We start from the raw sequence: 22,279 nt of genomic DNA on the forward strand, positions 1-22,279 counted from the left end.
AGTAAAAACATGAGAAAAGATAATATTATGCCTCTAATAAGAATGCAACTATTCCAATGCAGTTAAGATTTTACTGTCAACTCAAAACGAAACTACCTACCTATTTGATAGTAATGTAATAATAAATGGCATTTTCATGATGGAAGAACACAAACACATTTCATTAAAAAAACAAAACGATTGGTTTATTAATATTGTTTGTACATAGCAAACACTGTAAGAGCAGCAGAGGACCAGAATTTGTGGTGTGTGTGTGTCAGTGTCTGTGTTTGGTTGTGTGGATGTTTTGTGTTCAGCAGCAGGGAGGGAGAGCAGGCCCCGTTACGCTCCAGTCACATAAACAGCTCTTCACTGGCAGCGACCAGTAGACTTGAACATTGCTCCAACTTGACCTTAACTCCTCAGCAAAGGCAAAGAAAAATACATTTAAAAAATCCTTCCTAGTGCCAAATGACAAGTGATAAATTAATTTTTATATTTGGATGGTGTTCATTTCGTAAAGGTAAACCAGCGTCTCCATGTTTCGCCATTCAGTGAGGCTTACCACACCTTTTTCAGTCTCAAAGGGCAACTGAAATAAGATTGCTCCCTCCTCTACAACTGCCCCTTGGGTAAACAGTTTAAAAGTGCCATAGATTTTGTCCCCCCCACCCATCCCCTCCCATTTGTTTAAAAAAAAAAAAATTCCTTAATTGCCTTTTGAGAAGGTCTCTTCACCAGTGAAAACAAATGTGGCAATAGTTACTTTTACAATATTGTTTATACAAGAATTAAAGCCAATCCTATTCTTACAGTATGTACAGTCCCACCCCTGCCCCTCCTTCCCCCAGTCCATGGGTACATAAAGACACAACCCTATATCCCACAGGTCCAGGTGTCCTCTGAAATGATATTGTATAAGTTCCTCAGTTTAACTCCATGTGCCTTGGGCCGTAACTTCCTCTTCTCCCGTTCTTTTTTCTTTTGCCAACAGCATGTACAGTAGTGCTTTCATTTGTAAACGTAAAAGCTGCAGAGGAAGGTCCAGTTACTCTTCATCCGTACAAACCTGAAACAGACAAGAGATGAAGAAGCTTTAATGGGAAATTGTTGGATGACCAGTTTACCCATCTGTAAACAATCATTTTAAATAACTGAAGTATTTAGTCAAGCCGTGACAGTTCACTGGTGAGATGTTTTGTGATTAAATGTTTTTTTTCTTTCTTTAAATATATGCCATAGCAGCATCTCACCTTAACAAATGGGTGGTCGAGCAGCATGCTAGCTGTCCAGCGACGTTTGGGTTCGCTCTCCAGACAGTGACCGAGATAGTCCTTCCCCTCTGTGCTCAGCTTCTCCGGAATGGGGGGTTTATGGCCCATGCCCACTTTGTACATGATCTGGAAGTTGTGCTCATACTCGTGCCAGGGCCTCTGCAGGTTGAGATAAAGTTAAGAACATCACTTTTTTTTTTTTTTTTTTTTACACGTTACGTTTTGGTGAAGGGAATTTCCTGAAGTGATAAGAGACGGGGAACAAAAATTAAGAAGTAGTATGTGGGCAAAAACACACAAACAACTACTACCTTTTCACTACTCTGGAAGAGCAGTTTTGCTAAAGCGCTACTAGCTCCACAGATTTTGTCAGATTGAAACAGCAACTTGTTGCCAAAGCATAACAGCATATCAGCCAAATAGTTTTATTTAAAACCTGCTTGTTTTAACACAAATAACCTTGAAATTGAAACTTTACTTGATATAAATGTACATTCAATTTCACTTGAATGGACTAAAACATAATAATTGCATGTGGAAGCCACAGCTGATCCACAACACATGTCTTGTTTGTAATAATAATTATAACAGAGCAACAATAACCTAAGACAATAAGTATTTCAGCCCGTCTTATTTACAGCATGGTTTACTTACAGCACAGAAAGATCCCTGAATAAAATACAAGCCAATGTAGCTTATAAGGATCTATGAGTAAGGCAAAACACTTTCCTATCACTCCTTACCTTTCCAGTCACCATCTCAATGAGAACGCAGCCCAAACTCCAGATGTCTGCTGCTCGTCCATGGCCTTCACCCTTTGCTCTGGTGATGACTTCAGGTGCCATGTATGCTGATTAAGACAGAAAATAATTAAACACTAGAATTTATTAATCAGTGATGTGGATGGACATCCATTGGTGAAATGGGGAACAAAGGAAACATCAAGCCACAGTGACCCCTGGTGGTGGCATCCAGACACAAAATATAATTGCTTACCTGCTGTTCCCAGTGTGCTGTTCACCTCCCCTGGCATGGTGTGAGTGTTGTTCCTCAACTTGACTGAACAGCCAAAGTCACCCAGCTTAATCAGACCCGATGATGTCAAAAAGATGTTAGCTCCTGATATATAAAAAAATAAATAAATAAAAAAAAGAAGAAGGAAACAGAGACAGAATGCACAGTAGGTAAATGAATGCTGAGTTAATTCTGGATTTCCTGCACTTAACGATAACAAAAAAAGAAAATGTGACACTGACCCTTGATATCTCGGTGGACAATGCCGTGTTCATGGAGGACATTGATGGCTGTAGTGATTTGTTTACTATAGAGCCTGATGACATGTTCCTGCAGGCCCAGTCTGGACACCTCCTCCAGAGTGCCCTCGTCACAGTACTCCATGAAGATGTACATCTCCTCCTAGAGGTGAGCGCATGAACATTTAGACCAAACTGCTTCAGTACGCACCACAAATGCCTGGACCGACGGAAATGCGTGCCTCTTACCCGATGGAGCTCGACTCCAAAGTATCGCACCAGGTTTGGGTGTTTAATGCCTTCAAATATTTTGAGCTCATCTGCAGTCTCCTTGATTGTTTTGTGATCGTTCGGCTGGAATCGGATCTGGTTGAAAAAAAATACAAGTAAAATGTTACCGCTACCTGCAGCTCTTATGATTACTTTGATAACAATTAAATTGATCTTGCTGGAGCACATACCTCCTTCATGGCCATTAGTTCACCAGTGTCAACGTTGATGCAGGTGTACACCTTTCCATACTGGCCTTCACCTATTTTGATACACACAAACATTACATCCGGTATGTTCGTTGCGTTAACACGCATCATAGTAAAAGCAGTCAGTGGGTAGCCGTACCTATCTTGTTGCCCCTCTGCCACTTGAATGTCACCTTCCTGAGCCCAACGTGCATGACGTTGTCATAGGACTTGGGTGTGTGACACACTTGGCCGATGATGTTGCGTTGCTTCATCACAGCGTAGCGTTTGTCCTCAAACTTGCGAATGGAGCGACGGACGGACTCCATGGGGCTTTGCCGTGCTGCTGTGTCTGAGATGGGAGTCAGGAAACAGGATTTATTATTTTCATGTCGGAAGGCATTCCCCATTGTATGTTTTAGTCAATCCAATGTGCCTCATCCCTCAACAATCTCACCCTTGGACTGGCTGATAAAGGTGCGGAGCTCCCAGCTTCGACGAGCAGCGCTGTTAGGGTCTCCCTTAGGGTAGGAGGGTTCTGGAGGAAGAAATCACAAGAGAAAATTCAGCCAGTAGGAACGATTAATATGCACAATGTGGATCAAACAATGCATAGCACTGAATGCACCCACCTTCTCTGTCCTCTGTGGGGCTGGAGTGGCGGCTCAGAGATTTGAAATGTAACTCTGCTGCAACCGACGACAGACGGTCATTCTCATGGTAACTGGATCCCCTGCAGGAGCATGGAAGAAACGGATGCAATTGTGGTTCAATCAAAACCTACTGATTCAGATAGTATGTTTCAGTCTGGAAGTTTCTGTTTATGGACAATTTAAAGATCAACGCAGAGTACAACCTCTTCTGCCAAGACCACTTTATCTTTATGCTCTTAAAATGTGTTATGTGAGTATGCTCTTGATAAAACTGCATACACTTAGTCCTTTATCGTTAATTAATTGTGGGAAATTTAGAAGTACAGGCCACTGCTTCCTTAAAGCATCTTAATGATATGAGACACACTGACTTGCAAAGGGAGAGAGATAATCTTCAACTTGAGATGCTATAAGAGCAAATGTCGCCAGACTTAAAATGAAAATTACATTAAAAAAAACTGAACTATATAAAGAATCCAACCAATCAAATACTATCCAATTCTATGCTCGACAGCCAATATTAGGGTTTCAAGATAATATATAAAAAAAAAACCTGATAAAACCTTTCAAGGGAAGCACTCATTGATCCTCAGTCTGCCTTTTAAAACCCATTAACAGTTCAGTATGCATCAGAGTCATTATACAGCTCAAACGCATTTGAAGGTTAGATCTCTAGAGTGCATGTTCAGATTTCAAAAGCATGTGCTTTCTGGCTTATTTGTGTGTACAAAAAAGCCAAAACCATCAAAGCAAGAATGATGTTAATAGCACTAAAAGCAGAATAGCATAGCCCACTCTTTCATTGAGGTAATATGTGTGTGTGTGTGTGTGTGTGTGTGTGTGTGTGTGTGTGTGTGTTTTTATCTCACACCATGCACAACAATCACCGTCTCTTCCTTTGACCAGTAACAAGACTTGTGTAAGGCCTTTTGTCTGATTTGGTGAAATGAAGCAGGGCTTGTAAATGGCACATTAACACTTCTAAGGCTGCAAATACTGCTAATTAAGTCCATCCAGAGTTTTGTTCAATTAAAATGATTTACTTTTAGCTTACATCAACACAATGCATATTATTTAGATGCATCTTCTAGCACTTTATTTAAGCTGCAGCAAGTCTATAAGTGATTAAAATGATAATCTGTTCAGCCATGCTTTACATGCAGCATCAATGCATTTAAAAATCTATTTTTTCAAGTACAGTTACATTTCAGGTAGAATGTGAAGGGAAATGTCTCATTATTTAATTGAATAAAATGTTTTCTGTTGTCCAAGCATCCAAACAATATATACAAACCTAAACTAAAACTTCTTAGACAAAAAAAAAAAAAGATTGATGCTAGATGTAAAAAGCCTGGAAATGCTCAAAATACAAAGAACGGGATACTGACTTTTTGGACATGGTAGTTAATACGATATCTGTCTAAATATCTAAATGTATAGTGTTTGTTCGGATGCAATCAGAAAAAAGCAGGAAATGAGCAATCTTCCAATAAAAAGGTATAAATCTAAGCGAAAAAGCTAATAATGAAATAAAAACAAGTATAATATAAAATGTATCCCTCTGAAAGAGAGAGATCATATTAGCAGTGTTTCATTGAAATTCACTGTTAAAGGGCCTGTAAATAACAGATTTCTAATCTTGAACATGAAGCATATTCTCTTTCAATTTCCAGAAGCCGTATAACAAAAAATGAGTGATGGCTATTGTTATTGTATCCGAAGCTGTGCTTTGATAGCAGCTTCTACCAGGTGACTTGGGGGCAAGGCTACCTGACGTCACAGGGGCTGCTGCTGGGTGCTTTGGTGTGGCTGTGTTCCCCAGGGCCCTGAGGGACGGGGCGAGGGCCGTTGGGGAAAAGCTGGTTCCGGAGGTCGCAGGGGAGACTTCGAGAGCTGTGTGGTGAAAAAACAAACTGAGGAGCTCTGACTTGGGAGGTAAGGTGGCTTGAGAGGGATGTGTGTAGATATGTTTGTGTGTGTGACTGGGTGGCTGGTTGAGGGACAGACGCACACACTCTCTCATTCAGACACTTTATAAAAAAGTGAAAAAAAGACCACTGACATACTTAGAGCATACACATACAAAACACACAGCATCACACACAAACTCAACAACTACAGAGCAAAAACATCAGTAGGCATACACAGCAACGATGAGCCATGCAGGAAAGAGCAATAAAACACGGAAGGCACGCAGATTATTGGAAAAGCTTGAACTGCAACCACCTACCTGAAACCTTCAGCATTTGGGATGAACAGATTGGGGTTTGGTGGGTCACTATGGCAGCGAGGGACCTTTACAGGACGAGGACTATTCCTAGGAGCTGAAAAGAAAAACACCCAATTCTTCATTTAGTCACGCCACCCACAAAAGGAAACCTTGTTTGTAGGTTGTGAGAAATCTAAACACTACTTTTGTATGGCATTAAACGGCAGGAACATGGCTGTGGCATTCTGCAGTTGGTCTGGTTTTAATCATTTATAAAAAAAGAAAAGAACAACATTTCATTTATTTTAGTCAGGAAAGGTTTCCTGAGCAAACATGCTCTTTTTCAGTAACACCCAGATTCGCAGTTATAATCGTGCATTTTCATACTGGCCTAGAGCAACCACAGTTTTCTGCTGTTGGCCACTGAGGAGCAGCATGAAGTTGCTTAAAAGGAGCCTGATTAATCAGTGAGGATAGTCGCACCAACAAACGTCAGGGCATACACAATGCTTCTTTGCTATTCTATGGGAATTGAATTGTTTACTTCACTGCCGTTGTGCCTGCTTTGTGTTAAAAGCCCGTCCCCATGACACCCAGGTTATAAAACTAGCAACAGAATGTAAACACCGAAAGAAATCCTGAACTCCAAAAATGGAAGTCGCCAACAGTTAGTATCACAGATCTTACCAATGTACAGGCCGGTGACTGGGCTATGAGGTTTTCCAATCACATGTCCTATACATTCATTCATCAAAGCTTGTAAATTCTGCAGAAAGACAAAATTTCATTTGTAAATTCAGTCAACAGATAACAAATACATCATATTCAAAGCGCATGCTTGTTGTGCAATTTGTAGAAAACAACAAAGAGAAGAAAATAGGCAATTTTACCAGGAAGTCATCCTCTGGCAAGGCTGATATAAAGGCAGGTTCGATAGCCTGAAGAAAATCAAAACCCTGAGTCGCCCACCTGTAAGTTCAACATGGCAGTTAATCAGTGTGTCCCAAAACTTCACTCACACTGTACTGTGCTGGTAAAGGTGGAGTGTGTATGGTTTGCGATTGTATTTCATGAAATAACCTAAAGGCGTCCCTATGTTATCAGAGTACAATTTATTTTATAATTACTATTTTTTTAATTAGAATTTATTGTCCACCTTCATGGAAATTTGCCTTTGGCTTCTTCAAAAAAACTTTCCTTGCTACCAAAAGCTCTTGACAAAGAGGGCTAAAACAACATAGAAGATAGGTATATCTGGTTTTACATTTAATAGTTCTAAATACAGCAGACAAAAAAAAACTATTTTAATTACGACAAACTTGTACTGTAAGAAACAAAAAAAGCTTTTCTCTGTCTAAGTCTGCAGTTTGTTTAAGAACATTGTTTGTTACCTTTTTTATCGAAGATGAATGGCACTAGTATGACTGCTTATTGAGCATTTAGTGAGGTTAATGCCCAACCAGGGTGCCTGGCTTTGACTCTCTTTGCAGCAATGCTACAAAAAGCATCCCTGAGCAACATACTCAAACCCTTAAATGTTACCTCAGGAACACCACACTGCGCCCAACCAGAGGGCAAAAAGACAGAAGGGAATGACTTAAAAATATAAGTGAATGCTCCATTGATAGAAGCCAAGGCCTTACCTGGGCTTGGTGCCCCTGCCACTCTCACATTTGGTCAGGACATAGGTCATCCATTTGCGGGCAAACGTTATATAGCGTTCCCCAATCCTTTGCCTGAACTCCCCTGACATCAGGCGCACCACTTCCTTGTGGTACTGTAAATAACAAAAAAAAGCAAACAGGAGTATATTTAGAATTACTGCCTTAACGTCCCCTCACCTAAAGACTTTGCAATTAATTCAGTCCTCATGTAGCTTTATTGTCCCTTTGCAAAATATAACCCATAACTACACCAACACTATTAGCCTAATTGTTGCTAAATTGTGGACAAGAAATGTCTGAGTAGAAGAAGGGATAGATTAGATGTGCAGCATCTTAAGCTTGAGCTTCTTTGAAAACATACACTGTGTAACAGTTACCTCGAAGGCAAAATTGTAGCCCTGTATCATTGCCTCCCTGTAGTACTGATGCAGAGTGGCTGACTCGGACTCCTCCACCTCTGCCTCAAACTCTGTGGTGAACATGTACTCCACTCGGTCGATGGCAGTGCTGATCTTAATGCAGAGCTGTAGTGCCTCATCCTGTTGTAGGAGAGAGAAAGATGGGGAGAAGAAAGAGTTGTATTATGATTAATATTATTTTCTAATAAAAAGGTTCTTCAGAAAACCGAAAAGTCAAAGCAATCAGTGAGAGCATTTCAAACTTAAAGCTGCATCATTTTGAGAAATGACATGTAGCGTGGCTCTGAATGTAACAGATGCAAGCTTAGTGACCTTTTGAGAATTAATTCTAAAATCTGGCCTGATAGTGGCCTGTTTTTTTGTTTTTAGGTAACAAAGCGAAAATTCAGGGTAACTGATAGCATAAGCAGAGGAAAGTAGGACACCAAGATGCACCTGTCTTTTCGCAACAACACAAAATAAACAAGTGTTTTAACAGGTTATAAATCATAGTGTGTGGTTATGTAAGTACCTTGAGCTCCTCCAGAGCACTCGCGATGAGAGGCTGACTAGATGTTTGTTCCCGACTAAGAGTGAGCACATCCTCCATGGATTGTTGAAAGGCCTTTCGCTGGGCCACCAGATGAGCTGACTGCATCACAATCAAGAGCATGTTTTCCACCTGAAAGCACATTGGACCAGTGGAAGGCTTGTAAACACCGGACACACTCATACACACAGATTGAATTAAAAATTGTCATATACCTTCATGGCTCTTAAAGTGTCAACAGTTTCCATCTGGGGGACCAGTTTGAGCAGCTCTCCGTCCCACTGAGCCCAATCAGAATCAGTAGTGCAGTCCCCAGCTCCGTGTTTACTCATGAGCAGGTAGGCATCATCCTCTGCAATTTCATCGGGCTCTTTGGAGCAGTCTTTGCCAGCAGCGGCATTGAGAAGCTGCAGGATGAGAGGCCGCTGATCCATCAAGCCACAGGGGACAAAAACTTGCAGCTCCTCCAAGCCTGGAATCTGAACCTAGATACAGAAGGTGGTTAAACAGATACTTAAATGACCTGAGGACAGAAAAGAAAGATCAGAAATGTGTGAAATTAACAGAAAAGCAAACGCACCTTGACATAGTTTCCCTTCTTCAGTGCCTCCAGGAAACAAGTCACCCCGTTAGTGATACTGAAAACTGCAGCAACTTCTAAGTCCTGCACAGAGGGAATCAAACAAAGTGTGTGTCAGAAGAACACACAGTCCCAGTTCTTCGGTCAGCAGAGAAAACAGGGTCACAGATAAACTTCAAAGTCAGTACTGTTGTAGCTTTCTATTTCAAGGGAGTGAAAACTCTTTACTGCTGTCTCTCACCTTGCGAAGCATTTTGGCAAAGCCCAGAGCCTTGGACGCTCGTTCCCTGGCCTCGTGGAACAGCTCTTTAAGTGACCGACTAGTCTCGATAACTGACCGCCTTCAAGAATCAAAAAGGTGCAATGTTTAAAACAAAAAAACAATTATTAACACTGACTGAAACAGAAATCAAATAAATATTTTATCCCCCTAACCTGATCTCATCTGAGGCGGTGCTGTCATCTGCACATTCCCAGAATTCATTACCACTCTTTTGCAGGCCAGCATCAAGGAACTCTCCAGTGGATTTAAGCAGCATCCCAGCAATATCACTGCAAAGAGCAGAACAGTCCTTAGTTTCACATAAATGATTAGTAACACTCTTAAAGGAAAGGTTCACATCGAAACAGGTTTTTCTTGCTGTAATCATTCCTCATTAACTTCAGAAATTGTGATCCTGTCCTTAGATGAACAAAACAACATTTATTTCAGTGTGGTTTGCAGGTAAGTGACTCACCAGAAAAGCTTCCCAGACTGGGCCTCCCCTCCACGGATATAAGGAGTGATGACCTTGGTGAAGTGCCACTCCTCCTCTAACAGGTTCTTTAAGCTGTGAGAGGCCTGAGGCAGCTGCTGCAACATCTGGATCCAACTGTGCATGTAGTCAAAGTAGACCTACAAAAACAGCGACAGATGTTGGATAACCACAACTTACATTTCAATAATGCATACATTCACGAGACTTTCTCTACAATGACTATATACAGTACATTCAAACTTACTCTAACTGGAAGTAGAGTCTTACCTCGAGCATCTTGTGAAGGTCCTCTTCAAACTCATCAATATTGGCATTTGTCTGCAAGCCCTGAGCATCAGTCACCACGCCTCGCAGCATGAACTGATAATACTGCTTCATCAGAAGACCACCTTTAAGAACCTCCTTACACTCACGCACCAACTGCAGAGCACAAACAACACATGTAAATTAGCACATATATATGACTTACATTACATGTATAAGTCTTCAAAGATAGTTCTGGCCAGTAAAATGATAACAATAGTTATCTCAATATTTGTTTCTTTAAGACAATATTAAAGGTAGAATATGTAGTGACCCTAATCGTTTATTTGATAATCTATACAGACAGACAATCATTTTGTGTACCTATGGAAAGTACACATTTAGGCTACTGGTTCTAACAACAGTTAGAGTTGAGCAGTGTTTGCAGGCCATGCCATATGATTGGTCATTTCCATCTGAGTGAAATAAGCAAGCATGCAATGGAAATAAGATATATGTTAGTTAGACACGTTCAGTCATTCAGCATGAGCAGAGCAATCTGTATAGAAGAGTCACTGAAAAACTCAACAAAAAATTCTAACTCTAAAGTGAGTGTTTCAACAGCTGCTTGCCTGTTTGATACTGAGCAGTGAGGGCTCTCCAGCAGGCCTCTGTTCAAGTCGCAGTTTAAGGCATTCGTGAATGACGTTTAGAAGGACTCTGCACAGCACAAGGAACGCTGGTCGAAAGGATGGGAGGTCCATGTCCAGCAAATCCTCCCAGGAAACCTGGTCGGCTCCGAGCTCTGGATGAGCCGGACCACTGCAGGACACATGGCGCGACAGCTCTGGCAGGTAATCACTGTACAGCATGGGGTCTGGAAAGTCTGCAAACTGTGGGTGGAAGATCCGTTAAAGTTAATTCAGAATGTCTTATAGCACCATGGCTGTTATATTAACTGAGTTATTAAATATATATTATATTATATTAAACTGAGTTTTTTATTTTGTTTCACTATTTACTAAATGATATTAATTGTTGCCCAATCTCAGACAGGCATCTGTAAAGATCCATCCCTTTTAGATTGCACGCAATTATCAAAAACCTTTCACTAGCTCTTGATTTGTGCAAAGAAAGATCATCACAAATCAGCAATCCAAGACATGTTCAATTCCTCATTGTACATTTCAGCGTGGAGGTCAGAGTCTGAACCTCCCTAAAACGCTCCATGAAGTGATCAGAGCTCACCATTTCCAACACCTAGATGAGCTGATTATCCATTGTCCATTATCCAAAAAACTCAATAACAATCTTTACTGCTTTATTTTTTCATTTAGTAGCTTGTGTTTACATATCCTCTGTTGTTTATAGCCTAGGCTTCTTGTAAGCTGCAAATGCTTTTTCCTCCAGTGCTTAATTACATTTCAAACATTTGCACTCAAAACATTACAATTAGCTGTTTGACTGCTCTCCACTTTCAGCAGTGAAGTGCACAAACGTAGAAGCACATCACATTGCATTTCACCACACATAGTACTGGTTTAAGCTATGTGATAAATACATCTCTGAATTGTTGTTTGATTCACTTACTACTTACAATACTACTTACTTCTACAGTGTGCCCTTTTTTTGCATATTGAGTGAAGAATACTGCATTAAGTTTGATTGTTAAGCACTACGCCACGCTCCAGGCTGTATCACCATTTTATTAACCTGAAAGTGAAATCAGTTTGCTGAAAAAGAATGCAGTCAATGATCTTGGGTCTCGTTTGTATTGTCTACAAGAAAATGATCCAAAAGGAGAAAATTATTTCTGTACAAAACCCAGCCAATGCAAAACACAAAACTATTGTCAATGAAATTTCAGAACATTTTGAAAAAAAGCCATCACAATGTTCCAGAGCCCAAGATGACATCTTTAAATTGCTCCTTTTTTCTGACAGTCCAAAATCCAAACATTCCTTATTGCTCATCAAAATTGTTGTCAATTACTTTTTTCCCAATCAACTAATTGATTTATCAATCAGTTCATCAATTATTTCAGCCCTAAACAATAGGCCACATTCTGATATATACATTTTAAACCTCATTTGTTACCTTATTTTTTTTTTTATAGTTTAATATTTTTATGTATTTATGTAAACACTGACATCATTTAAAGGGATGGAAAACTTGAAAGTTTAAAGACTCCCTGTAGCAAAAAAACTTATTATTTATTCTATGTGCACATGTCAGACTCAGCACAAGACTACTGAGAAAGAGAAGTCTACTTGTACTACTACATGGCTTTTTTTCCACAGCACACCAGTCAGTAAATGTTAATAATTACTGACTTAGCTGTAATAATGCTATTTAGTTAATTTTAGATTTGCTTAATACAAGTTTATATAGGATAAATTATAGTAATGATTAAGTGTGGAGGTAAAGAAACAATAGCCTCACCTCCAGTGCAGGAGTGTGGCGGAGCAGCGCTGCTCTGGACCTCTGAAGAGAGCGGTCCATCAGTTTGTGCAGTCTGAGAATCAATTTACGCAGTCCCATCTGTTTCAGAGCTTTATCCACAAATGGTCTGTAGATGGCGGTAGGGCAGAATACTCCCCCTCCCGTAATGGCTTCTGCACTTCCTGCAGTAGCAGTTGGGAGAAACTCCTCTTCTGACAACAATCGGGAAAATTTAGGAGTCAGGGAGGGAGGCAACTCTCCCTCTGCTACACATCCCAATATTCCCTCCTCCTCCTCAGCATCCCTGTCCTCTCCATCGCTTTCAGCTGTAAAAGTGGCTGTTGAGTCATTCTCCTCATCTTCCTCATTCTCCTCTTCTTCGTTGCCACGGGAACAGCGAGGTGAAGGGATCTCAAAGACAGGCCACCCGATACGGGATAGATCATGAAGGCCCAGAACAGTGGCCATAACGCGCAGCTTCTGGTTGAGGTCCTGGGTGATATTGAGCCACAGACAGAGCGCCTGCACCCTGCCCTGGAAGTCTCGTGCTGCATACTTGTCATAGTCCTTCTGCAGGGCCTGCAAAGAGGGGTACAGTGCTTCCACAGACTCCAGCAACTCAATAACACGCTTGACCTGCTCAAATGCAAGCCGCTGGCGCTGGAGGTGCTCCCTGTAATCAGCACCAGAGCCCAGAGGCTCTGCTGCATTCATCGCTGGTGAGGGGAAAGCGCTAAAGCCCCAGGGATCTACTCCACAGTGGTTGGTCTCTGCTACAGCAGTGTCCCTCTCCTCTCCGCAGACTAGATCGGGGACACTCTGATAGTCCTCCCCGATTGTTTGAGACCCTGAACACTGGGCCCCTCTCAGGCTGGCATAGTTGACCTTAAAGTGCAGCACCTCATTGATGATGTCAGGGATGGCCTGGCGGGCAGTGAAAAGAAAAAGGTCTTGGTCGCCGGTGGAGCGTCGTGCATGCCAAGCTTGCAGCTCCAACCAAATTACCTCGTTGTTGTGACCCATGAAGGCCATGTTTTCCAGGCCTCTCTGCTCCTTCTCCTTCCTCTTGGAGGACATAGATGTGAGCTTGAGCAGCAGCCGCAGAGTTTCAAAGAACTTGAGGCGATCGGCAGGACAGTCTGTCCTAGAGGTCTGGCGGTGGGTCCGGGCAATATGGGGCATAGACACAGGAAGTTTGCAACTGCTGCAGCCCAAACTCAAGTAATGCTTCCTGGGATCCATGCTGATGGCACCAAAAGGGCTCGACTTTGAGAGTGGATCCAGCATGAAGGAGCCTTCAAAAGTCTTCTTGTGGTCTCTCTCCGTGGAGCGCAGTGTTGCCCTCTGCTTCTTGCCCTGCTTGTAGCTATGCTCCTCAGGGGCCTCTGCTGGCCTGGGGCTTTCTCTCATGACAGATGGTGTAGGGTCCACTGAAATAACCACAGTAAATACCCACTCCCAGTCAATATAATGCACATAAAACTGCATGTAAATAAGGTAGTATATTTATATATTTTTTTAAGATTTTTATATACTTCTGTCAAATAGATTTATTTACTTACCCTTGTTCGGAGACCGACCAGCACTCCTGGCCGGGTTGTTTCGTTGATGTTTGCCAGACATGCGCTTCATCTGGCGGGTGGTATAAGGAGGTGTTGTGCCATACAGGGCTTCCTCTTCCTCACTGGGAGAGTCCCAGGATTCATCCACCTCAGAGTTCTGTTGAGATGCATCTTCCACTGGACTGGCCTGCCTGTCAACATTTAACGATATCAGGGCAAAAACAGACAGGAAAAACTATCAACATGGGTTGCTTTTCATCTTTACAATAAGCACTGTTACCTGGAGGTGATGTTAACAGCAAGCAAATGCTTTGGCATTATAAAACTATTTCAGTCATAACATAACGAAACCAAAGAAATGTGTGTGCAAGGTCCAATAGTGCTGGGTTGTTTGTACCCATAACAGAGTGTGCAGCAAGTCTCCTCTAATGCCACGGCAAACAGGTTGCTAAACTGCAACTAGACTGTATGTCTGCTGCTACCTACAGCAGACTGACGAGTTGTCCGTCCTTTGGAGCCTGGCTGGCTGCCTCCCAGATGTACAGCAGCAATGCTCTGTGCATGACCACAACCGTCCAGACGCAGGATAATAAGCTGTGGGTTCTCTACTGGCACCCTCTCTTGGTCTACGTAAACATAATGGCGCAACCAGAGTGAGAAATAGTAACCCTCATTAACTGTCTGCGAAGTCATCAACCATACTGCACAATTCAAGATTCCATGGAGCACTGAGACTCACTCACCAAAAATGTGTAGAAGTTGTTAGATCATATGCAAAAACAGTGCTAATGCAAAACAGCATGTCACTTTCATGTGTTGTTTATAGTAACTCTTGAGCAACAATGAAGATGTGAAAATCATTGTTGCGTCACAACATTCTGCCTGCAAATTTCAGGCTTTGAAAGGCTATAGCAGAATATGATGCATCTAGTTCTGCAGAAAGAAAACACAATAATCGATAGAAACACCTTCTACTGGGAAAAAAGAAGAAAAAAGAAGAAAGGAAAACGGAGTGTGCGAGCAGCGTGCCTTTCCAGATTACAATGTCAGAGCTTTGTTCCCTAATGCCTTTCTGAGGGGTTTTTAACAGGATTAGAGAGAAAGGTTGGAAGGTCTGACCCCGCCAACAAAAACAAAAAGAGAAATAACGGGAGGGGCATGAAAACGGGCGTTCTATATGCTGGTCGCCATGTGTCCCTCCATCGATCATCTGACTGAAAGGCATTCCCCAACACACGCCTGTTTGTGTAGACAGAGTTGAAAGGGGCACACTCTCGCTGGGGGAGTGTGTGTGAGTGTTAAGGGAGGGGGGTTACTCTATGGAAATCACTTGCTTAAGCTTTTCAAGAAACCAAACAGAGAGAGAGTGCTGACTTCTATTGCCCATCTGCCCCACTGCAAGATCTGTCTCTACAGCACACACAGAGTCCCCTGGGAGCAGCAGTGGAACTAGGCGCGAGGCAGACAGACACCTGCTGCAAATCCTGCGACCTCAAATGCAACAAGACTTTATGAACAAAACCTACTGCAAGAATAATGTCATTTGCACAACCATCTTAACCATGACAGTCTTGAAATTACAGAATAACTCTGGCGTGAAAGAACACTGGTGCCTTTATGAGTGTATTGTATTGGAAACTGTGAAGGGGCTTGTTCTGCAGGAGCAGGACACGACAGTGATCTTTTCAGTATGCAGGCACAAGAAGGCACAGTAAGCAATCGTATGTGTTGCAATAATGCATTTAACACAACAGCAACAGACATATTGCTGTGGTTTTGCAATGCAAAATTTGAGACAGGTATCAGGAAACTGCATAAAGTAAATGCCATCAACCTCCTACTGCATCAGTTACCAGTGTGATCAGATTGTGTGCACATTTGTGAACATCTCAAAGCGTGCATAGGTGTGTGATGTCAAGGACAAAAATAGTACATGCATTCGAGAGAGGAAATGAGACCAAGTTTTAAAAAGACATTTCTCTACATAGAAAAGCATGACTAAATCACTCAGGAATGACAGCGGAACCAATGACGCCATCACTGCCGGTTGTTTGTTTGGTTGCCATGAGACACTTCAAGCACAGATTGTGCTGCTGCAATAAAGACTGCGCAAATTCCTCTTCTGAATTCTTTGCTTTTTTCCTAAAACCTACTCACAGGCCGCACAACAGTTAACCCTTGCAGCACTATGGTCTTCAAACTGTCCCTGCCTGGCTGCCACTAGTGAATTATCACTACAGATGGTGTCTGGCTGGTCTCAATGGCTCATCTGATGGCTCATTGGGGCTCCAATAAAGGCCAGTGGAATGCTAGAGCCCCCAGGCAGAAACACTGAGTGCATAATAAACAGCACAAAATCGAGTCTTTTCTGTATGGCGACTGAAGCAGTGATACGAAGGGCTGCCAGAGTCAGGGGGGCCTGACCTTTGACACCAACCATCCACACACTATTGTACCAGGAAGGGGCTCTCTATTGTACAGCTGTGACACGTGGCTGTTGAGGCCCACAGCTGAATAGCACACAGCTGGTTAGTGAGCACACTTGCTCACAATGGCCAAACTAAAGGGGATTTTTTTTCAGAGAGGAAAAGGAGGAGATGGAGGCCGGGGTTTTGTAAGAGCACACTCTCCACCAATTAGGTCATGCTGGCATGACTGATGCTTGGTAGGCTAAATCCAGATTTTGATTACCCCCCACTGTAAAAAGGACATGTCTGCTGGCAACTAATCTCAGCCCAGGGTTAACTGGTGAGGCAATCAGAATATAAAACCTATGTGTGCACATGTACCCAAGTCTTAGTGGAAATGTAGCTCATACTTACAACAGTATGCATCTCTGAACTGCTGCCTATCCCTGATAAACAGACAGAGCTGATGCAGCACCAATAGGCTGACAGAATTCAGAAACAATGAACACAACGTACTTGACCCCACCCTTCTCTGTAACAGTGTGACATTGCCAGGAGTGGACCTCCCAACCTCTCACACATGCAACTGTGCAAAGCATACAGTACATGCACAACAGAGGAGCTTGCTTCTGCAAGGCATTATACTATATGCAAACAGCCACCTTAATTCAAAAGAATCAGAAAGCCAGTGCATTCCTAAAACAATGATGTGCTTACTATCTGACCTTATAAATCACTTGACACCAGAATACATCCTCATTCTAAGAAAAGACATAGACCTGGCTGTATCAGCGGAAGCTCATGCTATTAACCACAACAAGTCACGCAATGCAAATGTATCTAAATGTAGACAATGATTGCAGACTGTGGGTTGCAGCATGAGGTAAATTGTATAATGATATGTTTTTCACCTTATGCTACTTGCATCATAAATGCAGTGCAGGCAGCAGTCTGCCCCACTTATGAAATGTAATCTGAAGCTGTAGAGAGTCATAAGCAACATCTGTGTTAGTTTCAACTTGCATTTCAGTTGTTTTTGCTGTTGTGCACATCATAAATTCCAAATCAAATAGAAGAACACAACATTCTGCAGAACTTAACCATCCTTGCTTTCCTTCTCTACCATGACGATGTTATTCCCGCAAAGTATTAATAACATAATTTGCGATAGTTTTCGTAGTTACAAAGATCCTATTCTTTAAAAGGAAATGACAGATGAGAGTGACAGAATGTGAGAGCAGCACACAATTCTCTCAAGCAGGTGTGGGCAGAGACTGGATGCAGTTAGGAAATGCTCGAGGACGGTCCATCTGTATTCTACAGCCTGTCCTGGCAAATGCAGGCATTAATGAGTTCTACCCATGAGCGTCTCTGGGGCTCCAGGCAGCTATCCACTGCGCTCTGTTCACCACATCCTGAAATCTCTGGAATGCTTGTGAGCCACAATGTCTTCAGACTGACTTTGTGAAGAAGATATTATTGACAAAGGACCTCTGTACTTGCAAGTGATAGCCCTTAATTGCCAAGCAAGCACATAACTCATCTTTCTCAAAAATAGTCAGTCAGATTGAACCAACCTCACATTCAGTGTTAAAGTATGTACACTCAGCACGGTGGATGGAAGTTAGTTACAAAAACTAAAAGACAACTAATTTTGCTGAATCTGAATCGTATTACAGAGATATGTAGTCTAAACACAACACAGGTTGAACTTCCTGCAAACTATGCAGCTTCTGCCATGTAACCTCTATTGTTTACAATGGTCCAAGTTTTGTATGCTTCTAATTCCATTACTATAGAAATGGTAAATCCAACAAATTCTCAGGCGGATCCACATTCAGGCTCACTGACACATACATGCTAACTAGTAAACACTGCCAAGGCAATGAAGGCATACATTTGAGCTCAAACTTTGTGCACAAACTAAAGTATAAAACCAGAAAAAAAACGAGAATGAATCTCTTGTAATCATGTCAACCTGTGACACGTTTCCAACAATAGCATGACTCAGTATTTTTTCTTTATGCAATAATGCCTGGCAGCAATTAGCCTACTTTAACAGGTCCAGTATTGCACAATCATTCAAGCTGTTTGTGTGTCTACATCGGACTGAGTGGCCACAAGGGCGCAAGGGAATAACAACTGGCTGGTACTCAATCATTACTGAAAAAATCGACCAAAAAACAAGCTGTTTTCTCGAAACCAGGATTATAGCAGATGACAGAGCTGATCCAACGTGATAAATGCCGTTAAAGTCAGTCGCTCTGTAGACAGACGATTGCATGTTGAAGAGAAGGGAGGAGAGGGGAAGACATAACAGCAGATTCCTGAGGGTCTGTCGCCAGCGGTCAGGGGCAAACACTGCGGCATTTCGATTAGGAGATGCGCAAATATGACAAAAGCATCTTATGACTGTCTGTGTGTATGCATTCCCCTGCGAGATTGCACAAATGTCTCGTTCGGTAACCTTGTCATCTGAGCACTAAGAATACAGTATGATTAAACCTTTGCCGCTGCACATGACGTTACATTTGCAACAGATTGTCAACAAAGTTATAACCTCTACGAGGAACAATAATTATCCAAATAAAAATGCCTTAAGTGTAGTCAACGAGCCCATCATGATTCAGCATTGGAGTGCGAGACAACAACACGAGCGCCAAGTCTAGCTAGATGATTAACAAAAACAGTGGAGCAACATGCTAGCTAAAGCCAGCGAAGTTTGTGCTTTTGGTGTTATAATGAACTGCATGGTCTGACATTCTCAAACAATTAACAACACACTTTTAAGTCCACCTTACGAGTCCACATTGCAAAAAAACTATATAGCTTCAGCTCGGTTAGTTTCTGTTAGTGAACTTGCGGGTAAACAATAAAGTGACAAGCGGCAGCTAATAACGTTAACGTTAGTAACGTTAGATGTTAGCTAGCTTGTTCCCTGACATGTTGCACTGTTACAGCGGTTGATCATTGTTTGTAATGTTACCTTATCATTTGGCGAGCATTTTGCCTTTCTATCTAGCAACCGAGAATCAGACGACAAGATAATATCTGCAGCAAAGTACGCCTAAAAATGTTGCTCCAAAAAGTTTGCAACTCCAGTGTTGCAAATGCATTAACTGCACGCGTACCACTATTTGACAGGAAGTCAATTTCTAAGAGATGCGCAAGCGCTCCCATAGAGCCGAGTGCAGTGTCACGTTCAGCTCCCTATTTGGCAACTGCGAGGTCCTGATGGTGTAGTGTCTGTTCAACAAATTCGCATACCTGCTGGGCTTGTTACGATCCGGAGGCTCCATAGAAAAACAGTGGCTTCTAGTTCCTAGCCGTGCATGGACTAAACCATGTCCAAGCGATATCAGATAGACTTTGCACCGTTAAATCTTTGCAAGAGAATCGGATTTTTGTCTCTTTAGAGCACTTTCTATCCGCCGGCACAGTTGACTCTAGCTTGTGCGTATGCCGTCGCCATCTTTCCAACGTTCATTAAGGAGGAGTGCCTCAGTCTTGCATTACTACGGCAGCCCGGATAGGTCAACTACGGTCATAACTGTGCAGCCAGGGCCCCAGTGTTTGTTAATGGTTTTTAACCTCAGAGTACAGTCACAGTGTGAATTAGTTATCATGTGGTCACCTCTTGACTGATATGATGAATGATCATACTTTAAAGCACTTGTTATATAGTACAGTGGTATTCCTATGCTGTAACATTACAACAGCCCATGCATTATGGGGGTTCTGGGGGCCCCTGGTGGTCTTGTGACAGTTGCCCACTTATTCAACCATGCTAAGGCTAAATTAGAAGGTTTGCATTTAAATGTAACAACTTAAGTTTACATGTTTGAACATAAATATTATGTGGTGACACTGAAATTTACCTTATCGTTTGCAAGTTTTAGCCACAAATAGCAAAGTAAATAGAACACATATTTTCTATGACAACTCATTTAATACCAGAGTAATACAGGAATCCTAAATTAATAGATTAAATAATGTTGCATCCAAACCAAAGTCTGCCTGTTTAAATTAAATGGATAGGGTTCTAGGCATTATGCACAAATGGTGACACCAAAAACATTGTCTAAACATCTACAGCTAAAACAATTGTATCTAATTAATCATTAGACAAATCCTGAAACAAAATGAGCTCATGTTACCCTGATAACACTGATAACGTATAGTCAGAAAAGTGACCTCATTCTGACCCTTATTCAATGAAAATGCAAATCTTTGATGATACGAAGGAATCGCCACAGTCAGTGATTTGCTCAGATATGTTTTTTCTTCAAGATTAAGTAATGTTTTTAATTTCAAGTGTAATATACACAGAGCCCCAAGATTATACTAATACAATTATATTTGTTTGTTTTAAGGCATTAGTTAAAATGAGCAAATCATCTTTGAAATTGAGTTAATATGAATTATAATTTAATTATGAGTTATAATAAACAACTGTAATCTTTAGTGGGTGCTGTAGCGTTGTGAAGAATAAAAAAAAACTTTTATAAAATCCAATAATTAGTGCTGGTCTTCATCTTTTCATTTCCCTAGAAACACTTTCAGTTATAATTTTAAAAAAAAACATTTCTGACTTTTTAAGAATGTTATTTTAACACACCTATTAATTAGCAATTAATCAAGTAGCCTTCTGGAAGGAAGGAACACTTCAGGAAACAACACCGACTCATAATTCAACATATAGTACAAGTAGCCCTTCCACAGTGTCAAAAGCTGCACTCAGGTCAAGGAGCAGCAACAGACTACTCTAGGCAGTTTCAGTTGAGTGACAGGAACGGAAGCCAGATTGAAATTTATTAAAAAGATTGTTGTTGGATAAATGGGCAGTAAATTGGCTCGCAACAGCCATTCAAGATGTTCTAACATAAAAGGTAGATTAGAGATTGGCCTGTAATTTTTAAGAACTTGTGGGTCAGTATTTGTTTTTGTAAGCAGCGGTTTCATAACAGCGGTTTTAAAAGCTGAGGGCACAGAACCCACGGAAAGCGACATATTAATAATATTAAGAATAGATCTACTTAAAACAGGAAATAGCTCTTAGAGGCAGTTACCAGACTGGCAAGGACCTCAGAGGAAATGGTTTGGAACTGTGAGAGACTGCAGTTTATCTGGGTCGCAGTGCCATATAAACATCACTGTACACACTGTATACTGTCATATCCACCTACCTCATGTATATAAAGCAACCTGTTACACTTATCATCCCATATTTATTCTGGCACCCTTTGCACTCTGCACCATTGCACTACTGTATTATCTAACTATGTAGGCTATTTGTTGATTTATATCTTGCATTAATAATCTAAATCTGTAAAGTAACTAAATCTATTAATTAATGCAGTGGAGTAAAAAGTAGGATTTGCCTCCAAAATGTAATGGAGTAGAGGTGTAAGTAGCAACTAAAATACTCAAGTAAAGTTCAAAAACCTTTGAATTGTAGGCTACTTTCAAGTTTTAGCCTACATTCCAACACTGACAAGAAAATAGGCTAGGCCTATATAAATATAAATTTGAGTCCAAACACACTAAAAATCCCCACAGGAATAGCAGTAGTTTCATTTAATTTAATCTAAAAGTTTATATTAAAAACCCTTGTGTTGACTTCGGGTCACATTGACCCGTTTTAAATTTTTGTTTTACATCAGAAAATATGGGACGTAGAAATAAGTGAGAAGAAAAATTGAAAAAATTAAAACGTTGGAAAAAGCAAAAACAAACTGAAAAAAGGCGTCAAAATGTTGGGAAAAAAGTGTTTTTTTCAAGGTTGAAGGGAAGACAACACAAGGGTTAAGGAGTAATTAATCCGTTATTCCTGAAGTATTGGTCTGGC

At 41.3% G+C, this 22,279-nt stretch overlaps 1 protein-coding gene across 3 annotated transcripts; it reads right to left on the bottom strand.

Annotated features, from left to right (window-relative positions):
- Positions 1 to 163: 163 nt before the first annotated feature.
- map3k4 (mitogen-activated protein kinase kinase kinase 4) lies at positions 164 to 19,935 on the bottom strand. Of its 3 annotated transcripts, none has more exons than XM_031303000.2 (27): positions 19,699 to 19,935; positions 14,024 to 14,214; positions 12,462 to 13,891; positions 10,652 to 10,912; positions 10,044 to 10,196; positions 9,756 to 9,913; positions 9,454 to 9,570; positions 9,260 to 9,359; positions 9,019 to 9,102; positions 8,654 to 8,923; positions 8,421 to 8,570; positions 7,868 to 8,029; positions 7,470 to 7,603; positions 6,717 to 6,795; positions 6,514 to 6,592; positions 5,848 to 5,941; positions 5,388 to 5,510; positions 3,597 to 3,697; positions 3,422 to 3,502; positions 3,125 to 3,316; positions 2,968 to 3,038; positions 2,756 to 2,872; positions 2,510 to 2,669; positions 2,250 to 2,372; positions 1,997 to 2,103; positions 1,233 to 1,412; positions 164 to 1,048 (listed from the first exon to the last, which is right to left on the bottom strand). In XM_031303000.2, exons 1-27 carry the CDS (start codon positions 19,728 to 19,730, stop codon positions 1,028 to 1,030), a joined length of 4,770 nt encoding a protein of 1,589 aa, XP_031158860.1. In that variant the 5' UTR covers positions 19,731 to 19,935; the 3' UTR covers positions 164 to 1,027. The 3 variants fall into 3 exon arrangements, with proteins under 3 accessions (XP_031158860.1, XP_031158870.1, XP_031158879.1); XM_031303010.2 differs by lacking the exon at positions 19,699 to 19,935 and adding an exon at positions 19,418 to 19,580; XM_031303019.2 differs by lacking the exon at positions 5,388 to 5,510.
- Between the last annotated feature and the right edge of the window lie 2,344 nt (positions 19,936 to 22,279).

Source organism: Sander lucioperca, chromosome 15 (genome assembly GCF_008315115.2).
Source record: "Sander lucioperca isolate FBNREF2018 chromosome 15, SLUC_FBN_1.2, whole genome shotgun sequence".
NCBI lineage: Eukaryota > Metazoa > Chordata > Actinopteri > Perciformes > Percidae > Sander > Sander lucioperca.